The sequence below is a fragment of the Alligator sinensis genome, unplaced genomic scaffold (genome assembly GCF_000455745.1).
Source record: "Alligator sinensis unplaced genomic scaffold, ASM45574v1 scaffold506_1, whole genome shotgun sequence".
Taxonomy (NCBI): domain Eukaryota; kingdom Metazoa; phylum Chordata; order Crocodylia; family Alligatoridae; genus Alligator; species Alligator sinensis.
The window spans coordinates 459,210-468,440 of record NW_005842215.1 but is presented as its reverse complement, the minus strand read 5'-3'; the positions used below and the strand labels follow the sequence as shown (position 1 = coordinate 468,440).

The window sequence follows — 9,231 nt, the reverse complement described above, 5'->3', positions numbered from 1 at the left end:
CCCATGTTAAATGTGGGGATCTAGTCTTAGAATTGGATAAATATGGTAATTCTTGCACTGTTGCTGCTTCTGCTTGCCCTGCTATTGCAGATTGGTCTGTGTGGAGCCCCACAGTTGCCTGGAGTGGGGGTAGTGAACACCCCAGCTATAGGGGAAAACAGTTACGGTCCTCTGGCTGCGTAGCCTGATGATTCAGATATATGATGTTAAACTGAGGAAAAGTTAGAGAAATTTAAGATGGCAAGGCAGGGCTATGCCTGCGGAAAAGTAAGGAATTTAAAATAGTAAGTGCAGGCCTATGAAATGAGGACCTATCACAAAACTGTCTATAATGCAGCCTGTGTGGTATGAAAATGCAGAAACCTCTCCCAAGATTACAGCGAGTACAGTACTAAGATGCTGTTCCTACTGTGGGTGGTTTTATTTTGTTTGGTCCAGTATGAGGCCAGATATTCAGTTCTGTTGCGGGGTAATATGGATTTCTGCAACTTTTCTAATAGCTGGATAATATTAAACCTAAATAAAAATGTCCTTAAAAAAAAAAAAAAAAAGTTGTCCAATTTGTCCTTCTACATTTGAAAATTTAGCATGCTCTTAAAGTTCTTAATGCTGTCTCTTACCTTCTTATTGGGGTTCGGTGGGAGGGGAAGAAACATGCAACAAACTTGGTATCTTGAAGAAAGAAGTTTAGAAAGTGTCAAAAATACTTATTTTTTGGTCGCACTTTCAGTGAGATTTTTGTATATCCAATCTACGTTTTAAGATCTGTGCCTTGCTTGGTTCAGCAAAGGTGTAAACTAACTAGACAGGCACTTAAGATCTGTGCCATTTCCCCCCCTCCCCAGAAGAAGAAAAAACAAAAAAGTCCCTTTGCATAGTAGCTAGATCTTTAACATATTTAAGTGGAGAGCAGTTTCAGAATGCATCCACTTCTGCTTTTTGGATTACAGGCAGTCCTCTGCTTACGGCGTTTCGAGTTGCAAAGTTTCGCACTTACGTTTCTAAATTGACATCCTGTTTTAACTTTATGACGTTAGTTTCAACTTCACAACGCTTGATCCAATGTGACGCCACACCAGTGAACAAGTTTTGCTGCATCGCTTATCTCCCTGGAGAACATCTGTCCAAACTTCCTTGGACACTTTCTTTAAGAAAGCAGACAAGACTCCAGAAAAACCTGCAGCCAAGACTCCTGAGAAGACTCCGGCGAAGAACCCTTCAAAAATTCCAGCAAAGTCGCCTCAAAGAAGTTCTTCCAAATCAATATGATTGCTATTTACAATATAAATACATTAATGTAGCTATATTACTCATCTATAATTGATCGAGTACAAAATTCTGGGGTATTTTTGGTGAAAATAGGGTATCAGACCTTGGTTTGGGAACCAATCCCCCATTTATAACATCATTGTTTCTTATGAGAAAATTGGTTCAGAGTTGCAACATTTCGACTTATAATTGGTTCCTGAAAACCGCATCTTGTCGTAAGTCCGAGGACTGCCTGTACGTGTAAAAATGTTAATTTAAATCTTAAAGTGGCTGGAGAGAGAGGACCTGAATGGCAAGGAAGTTTAGATTGCTTTTCCTTTTATTTTTTCTTGCTCTGTAGGTTGGAGCTTCAGGACGCTTGTTTGTGATGTCCTAATACATCCTCATTGTCACCGTCTAGTATAATTTCCTAATGAACCCAAATCTAAAGTAAGAGATGTTCCAGTTTGAGTTGCAGTCTCTTCCCTGTATATTCCTCAGGATTCTAGCAGCAGCCTTTAATGGAAAAACATCATAACTGTGTTACTTCTGTCCCTAGCTGAAGTGACTAGCCTAGAAGTTGCACGCACATACTGTTTCCAAATGTTCAAAACTGGTTTAAGATAAACTTGGATGGATGTAGTATCAGGCTTAACTGATTTAGGTCAAACTGGTTTATGGAACTTCTGTCTCGGATCCTGATTCAAGTTATGTCCTAGTCCCCCAGCATCCCAGGATGCATTAGAGCCCCTTGCAAACCTCCCTTGCAGGGCAGGTGGGCTAGCCTCAGCTGTGCTGTCTCCTCTGGCTGAGCTGGGGATGGCCCCACTGAGGTCCTGCGCTGGCATCTTGCCTTCTGGGGAGGATCAGAGCTGGGTGGGAGGGGGGTTTTCCCATCCCTGCCTGGCTGGACCAGCTCCAAAGAAAGAAAGATTGTGCCCTGCCTCTCGGCACAAGCCTCCGAGGTTTCCCAGTACGTCTTGCCAGCTGCTGCTGTTGACTGGGCTCCAGTGGGATGTACCAGGCAGCCCAGGGCAGTAGCAACACGTAGGGGATGCGCACCCCCGAGATCCTCCTGAGTTTGGGAGGGGGGAAGGAAGGAAGTCCCCTGAAGCTGATCACACTGACCTGGGGCGGGGTCCATGGCCAATCTCATAAGCGGCGTTCCCTGGCAGTGGGGGGTGGGGAGGCAGGCAAGAGTGCTAGTGCCCCCGTTGAGAGCACCGGCCAGGGAGTGGGGGCTGTCTCAGAATTGCCAGTGGTGCACGTTGCTGCCACTTGTGAGATTTGGCCATGGGGCCTGCCCCCAAGTGGGTATGATCAGCTGCAGGGGACTTCTTCCCTTCCCCTCTCCCCCGCCCAAACTCAGGAGGCACCAGTCGCCCATGGCCCAGGGGGCTTGTGTTGGGTATTAGGGTCCAATCCTTCCTTCTGTGGAGCACTCCCATCCCTGCTGCCCATTCCCTAGGTTGCCCAGCATGTTTTGCTGGCTGCCACTGATACCAGGCTCCAGCAGGATGTGCCAGGTGGACCAATGGACTTGTGCAAAGCAGCGGGGATGGGAGCACTCCATGAAGGGAATGGAATTTGTGCTCTTTGTTTAAAACAAAGAAATCAGAACAGATGGTTTCTTTGTAGCTGGTCTTCTAATACAGTGGTGTTCAACTTTTGGCCCACAGGCAGATCTGACTCATGAGGCCACATTGTCATTTTGTCTGCAGGATGGGGAAACATGGCAGCCTTAATTGTTGCTCCCCTGCTACTAAATTTCCAGATTGGGGGAGACCTTCAGGCCTGATGATGTGGATGTGCATATTAGATTGCACTGGCACATAGTGTGGCTAACGCTCAGGGCCACTCAATGGCTGGATTCAGCATGCTGAGTTGTGTGCCACTCATCAGGACAGGCTGTGTCTGGACAGGATAGGGCTTGGTGCAGTGGAAGTACACTCGGCCTTTAAGGAGGAATGAGTCTTAGCTCCACCTTCCGACTTGGTTAAACATCAGCTAAAGGTTCCAAGAAAGTCTGAAGCTACTGGTCTGAGAGTGGATGGTGTGCATACCCTATGGACTTGTGTTCAGAGTCTAAAATGGGAACAGGAAAGGAATCTTGGGCATTAAGCATAATGAAAACAATCCCTGAACAACAAAACTGAATGTTCTCAAAGGTTAGCATGTAATGAAAGAAAAATAGATCATTTTGTATTAGACATGTCGTGATTTATTGAATAAAAATGATTAGGTATAATGGAAAAATTTAGATGTTCATGGAGGGAAAAAAAATCCTTAATTTCTTATATTGTGTGGTTGAACATTTCTACCAAAAATACTTTTAGGATTGAAAGGGAGTCACTTCAATCCATACTAAATCTAAATTTGACTAAATAAATGCAACTGTTCTGATTTTGTAGTTTTAAGGTTTCAGATATTAAAGAGCAGTTGTACAGTACTAGCAAGCTTGCACCTCGGGGACAAACACTTCAAATGGTTTGGTTTTGTTCTGAGTGTTCTCAAGCGTTCTTACGGCTTAACATTTCTTTGTGTTGGGTTGACATACTCATTTGACTTTGAGCTATAATGTAATCATTATGTAGAGTTTTTAACTTGGGACCTTCAAATTTTTTTTTAGGTTTTTGCCTCCATGGAAGCATGACACCACAAGCCTGTTCCCTGGTCAAGATGAAAGACCTTTGGCTGTAGGATGCATGTAATCATGTGAAAATCCCCACATTTTTTGGGGGGGGGATGGAAAGAGCCTTCAGCTTCGCTGCAACATGAACAGAAGGTGTTATCTTTAATTGCTGAATGATACTGCCATTAGACGCCCACACAAATGCTCCAACTATCCACTGTTCTGCTAATGCAACCTGTCTCACCACCTGATCTATTCTAATCAAACATCTAGAGCAGGGGTCAGCAACCCCCGGCACACATGCCAGAGCATGGCACACAAGACTGTTTTGTTTGTACACCACAGCTGGCTCAGGCTCTGAGTTTGCCCTGGCACTGGCTTCATGGTGGCAGTGGCTGCAAGTATGTGTGCCTTGGTACATAATGGGCAATAGGCTTGGGGCAGTACAACCCCTGCATCGTCCCAGCCATGCTCTCTGAGGTATGTGTGCCGCTGCTGCTGCCATGGAGCCAGTGCCAGGGCTCTGGACCCTGGCAGAGCTGTTTGCAGCCTGCCTGCTGCAGCTGCCCAGCGCCCAGGCTGGCTGTGGCAGGCAGCTAGGAGGCTGCAAACAGCTGCACTGGGGTCTGGAGCCCAGCTGGGCTCTGTGGGAGCAGTGGCTGTGTACACATCTCTGGACACATGGCAGGGAAGGGGCTGGGGTTGTGCTTCCCCAGGACCCTTCCCTGCTGTGCCCAAGGTGTGCGTGCAGCTGCTGCCGCCACAGAGCTGGTGGTGGGGCTCTGGGCCCTGGTGTGGCTGTTTGCAGCCCAGGCTCCGTGGCCAGCGGCAGCTGCTTGGGCACCACGGGGCACATGGTCAGGCCAGTGCAACCCCAGCTCCTCTCCTGCTGTCTGCCTGGAGGCACCAGCAACAAGGATTAGGCCCCTTGTGGCTCCCCTGCCATCTACCCCTGGCATGCTAAGTTAGAGGAATGGGTCAAGCTTTGGGGTATTTTTGTGACTCCGGCCAAATGGTTGCCAACCCCTGATCTGGAGTATCAAGACTTCCCTGTTATTTAATCTTAGCATGGTAGTTATCGAACCTTTTCAGTCTTGAACGATTCCAACGTACTTTACAAAATAAGTACTTTTTTTCTAAACATCTTAGGAGACCTATATAATTTCTGCTCCAGAACACAATTTAACAAAAGTGTTTTTAGAAAGGGAAATAATAACTAGTACAGTTTTGGTGCACAGTGTAATTAATTCTTTCTGTGGCTATCTCCCTGCACTCTGTCCTTATGAAAAGGGCAATATGCTCTCGTGTGTAAGATCTGACTTACGTTTTATCCATTTGCACAGTACCCTCATGCCACACTGAGTTGTAAGGAAGTGCTTTTTATTAAGTCATCTCATCTTGCATTACCTAGTTTTGCTGTGTAATTCTTGACTGAGGGATAACCCTGATTCATTTCTAGGAGTCAAAGTGTGGTCCAAAACAGTACTTTGCCTTTCTTTTTTTGCTGCTCATATTTGGAGAAGGAGGGGTGGGAGATGGGAGAGTCTGTAGACTAGCTTAGAAGCATTTGATTTTAATTTTCTGAGTGCTGTGTTTCCTTTAGAGGTAATAGAGCCTGCATGGGAGTTTTCTGAAGAGTAGGGGGGAGAGGAGGAGATTTAATTGTCCCTCTGCAGGAGGTAAATGGCAGTCCAAAAATATTAATTATATTATGATTTCTACTCCTTTTTATTTCCATTGATGTGCTTTTTCCCCACTCGTTTCCAAGGATATTTACTATTATTTGCCTTGAAAGCTGTGAGTTGAATTTTCTTGATAACCTTTGACTTTTACATTGTAAAATGGTTTAATTTTCATGGCATGAATGAAATTATTTTTAAGAATAATAGGGTATTGTATGTAATGCTTTCATTTAATTTAATTCTTGTTTAAAAACTATTTGAAACTAAACATACTTTACATGAATTGTGACTTTTGAATTTCTGGAAAAATTAGAACTGTTTTACTTGCTGAGGTTCTCAATACACTTTTTTTACTAATAACTTGATTAATCTACTTCATTTACAGGAAGTGTTCATCAGTTAAAATTTGCTTACCTCAGCAGAGACAGAAATTAATGGGCAAAAGTACAGTGTGTAGGTAGGTAGCTATTTTCATGGTGTGCTCAAAGTTCTTCTAGGAAGGACTTTATCCTGAGGTCATGGAGTAGCCATCAACATTAAAGCTTTTATGCTTTAAAAATACTTGGATGATGGATTCCATGAAGTGTTGAAGAAGGTGACTTTGAAGTATATTAAAGTATAATCAAAGTTTTAAATGATGTACAGAAAGTTCTTCAGAGGTGTTAAGTGTGTGCGAGAGAGTGAGTTTATTGCATCTCTTTTTCTGTTTGCTCACTTTGTAAATATCTTCTTAAACAATTGTATACAAGGGAGTTTTTCCTAATGTTTTGTAATCTAGAAAATGAAATTCCTCAAACGCTTATAGAAGGACTAGGTTTATTTGCCTTATTGCATACAAATAAATATTTTTCTACTTTTAGTGTAGCTCAGTGCAACCTAGCAGTTACTTCTCTTAAAGATTTTTCCAGCTTCCCAAAACTCTCTAATAGTCCTAAATGTAAGAAAAATTACATTGAAGATGCCACCAAGGTGTTTTTTGTTTTTTAATGACAAATGCTGTTTCTTAGATAAAATCCAATCAAAAACTCTTTAGGCTATGACTGCTGAAACTAGAAATGTAATGATATAGGTAGGCAGTCATTTAAATTTGAGCATACTTTGGAAGATGGGAGAGTCCATTAAAAATTGGCAGTGTTTATGAATAGAAGCAGAAAACTAAAATTGCTCAGAATACTGCTTTGTATGTGAGACTTCAAATTGGAAGCCTTAACACCCCCCCCCCCCCCCCCCCACACAAAAAAAAAAAAAAAAAAAAAAAGGTCATGATACTGGAACACGATCACATGGGGCTATAGAAATTTAACATGCATGAAAGGCAAATCTGTACTACTCTTGTTATGGGAATTTCTAGTTACCTGGGAGAGAGTGATGAAAATATTTGTCTATATTATAAGAAAATACTTTTCTACTTGCAAAAGTAGTCTCTAAATTGCTGGGTTTTTTCCCCAGCGCAAAATATTTTATATTCTTTTCAGAGTAGCTTCTGACAGACACTTTGACTTATTCTAATAAACTCTTTCTGAGGCAAAGTAAGCTATAGAAAGAAAAAAAAAAAAAAGAGCCCCAGTGTCTGATGGTGCAAGGACGCACAGCTTGCAGTGCTGAGTGAGCTGGCATTCTGTGACATCTGAGCAGCACAGTGCCATGGGGTAGCTCACAGAGCTGTAGGTAAATTGGGGTGCTATATCAGACAGAGGTGGCGGGTGGGGGTGCCTGTACTTGGCACAGTTGCAGCGGAGTCAGGGGTGCTTGCCTGCCTGCCTGCATGCATGGCATGCAGCCTCAGGAACCTGTGGCTCTTGCTATTGCAATACCAGTGGTATGTGCCCTAGGGATATGTGGCTCTAAGTCTTTTAGAAGTTGCATAGCCCTGGTTTAGATCTACTTGATCTGTACCAGAGTAGGCGTATGGACTAAAAGACTTCTTGGGGTTACTTCCAGGTCTTGGATTTCATGCTGGCGTAGGAGGCATCGAATTAACCTTACCACCAGGAACTAGGAAAAATCTTAGTAAAATTATTTCAAAAGGTTTTTGTTTACCAGGTAACCAGTTCAGTGAACAAGTATGGACTGAGGCAAACAGGATCTAACCCCTATGAAAATAAATGCCAGCACAAAAGAGTAGATGGCTATTGTACAAAGATAATTGTTTAGCTCTGGCAAAGATCAGTTCAGATATATTTTTTCTTCACTTGAGAATAAGCACTAAGACTAAATCTCTAATAATAAAAAGTACATACAGGAAGTGTCATCCAGCTTTCAAAAGTTTCAGTCTATAAATGTAAGAAAATTTAAGGAAACATGATTCTTTTCTCTCTTGTCAGTAAGAAATTTGCAGTCCAAAAAAATGAAAGTCGTGGGCTGGCAACCCTGCTTGACTGCAGCAGTAGTCTTGCACCATGCTTCCTTCACCAGACTTATTCTTGGCCTCCGTATCTGAGCATGTACTCCCAAAGAAGCCTACCTGGGAGCTAGCAGTATTACAGGCAGCTGATGGGACTCCACCGCAACATGTGGCTTTTGAGGGTACAGGGAGGAAGAGAGACTATAAAGCCCCTAGAGAGAGCTCCCCAAAGGGTGCAGTACTTCCGTTCAGGCATCAGGTGGTACTGCTGTGATGTGACCATCCGCTTGCCTCCAGCTTCTTCCTGACTACAGAACTTCAATCAAGCTCCAGTTGCTTGATGTTTTTTATGGAGGTTTTTTTTTAGTTTGTTTTGTTTTTTATAGGTTTTATAGACACTATCTTTTTAGCCTGTGGTTTGTTTTTGTTTTTTTAACTATCTAAATTTACAGACAGTTGGTAACCCTGAAAAGTACCTTTCCTTAAGTCTGAGGAAAAAATTAGACATAGCGTGAGCTAAAAAGCAGATAGAACAAAGGCCTGTATAAAGTTCCATATTGTAAATTAAAACAGGATATAAGAGATGCTTTCAGGTAGCTAACACCCTGAAACAAAATTATCAATACTTTCAAGGTTGTTTTAAGGCAAGGTGTGTGTGTGTGTGTGTGTGTGTGTGTTTCTTTTGGTGATACCTCTTATTGGACCAGCTGCTTAGCTGCCAGGATCATTGTCAATTTTAAAATCCCTCATTTGTATCTGCTTTCCTAAGGCTTTGCTTTCCTGGACTGGTTGCTTACTAGAAATAATTTCATCCAAGGACAAGTTCAAATTTGTTTCAAGAGAACCTCTAGATTCTGCTTTTGTATTGTATTTCTCCACAGTGTCTCACCACAGTTTGACCACCGGTAATGGCTCTTAGTTTGATACAAGATGGCACATCTCCCTTAAAACCTGAAAGCCAAATTGTCAGCAGAGCAGTAGGGGTTTTGATGAAAAAGTTCACTTAGTTTCATAGTAGCTAGGGTCAGGAGGGACCTGAACAGATCATCTAACCTGACCCCCTGCCACACCCAGGAATGAATGCTAGGTTCACAAGACCCCACACAGGTGATCATCCAACCTCCTCTTGAATTTGCCCAAGGTAGGGGCAAGGAACACTTCCCTGGGAAGTTGGTTCCAGATTTTGGCCATCCTAACTGTAAAATATTGCCTTCTGATCTCTAACCTAAACCTATTCTCTGTCAGCTTCTGACCATTGTTCCTTGTCACCCCAGGTGGTGCTGGTGAGAAAAGGGATCTGCCTACTTGCTGTTGATTTCCTCCCC

The 9,231-nt window shown here is 43.0% G+C and overlaps 1 protein-coding gene across 4 annotated transcripts in view; it reads left to right on the top strand.

Moving 5' to 3' along the window:
- Positions 1–9,231, top strand: part of CNOT2 (CCR4-NOT transcription complex subunit 2) — a 126,662-nt gene that overhangs the window by 36,803 nt on the left and 80,628 nt on the right. Inside the window, exon 1 of one of the 4 annotated variants that reach the window (XM_014521470.2) lies at positions 3,935–3,955. The exons of the other annotated variants lie outside the window; for them this stretch is intronic. Within the exon in view, the coding sequence (XP_014376956.1) occupies positions 3,950–3,955 (6 nt within the window). The 5' untranslated portion in view covers positions 3,935–3,949. Of the gene's footprint in view, positions 1–3,934; positions 3,956–9,231 lie in introns of those variants that run through there. 4 annotated transcript variants of the gene reach the window in all.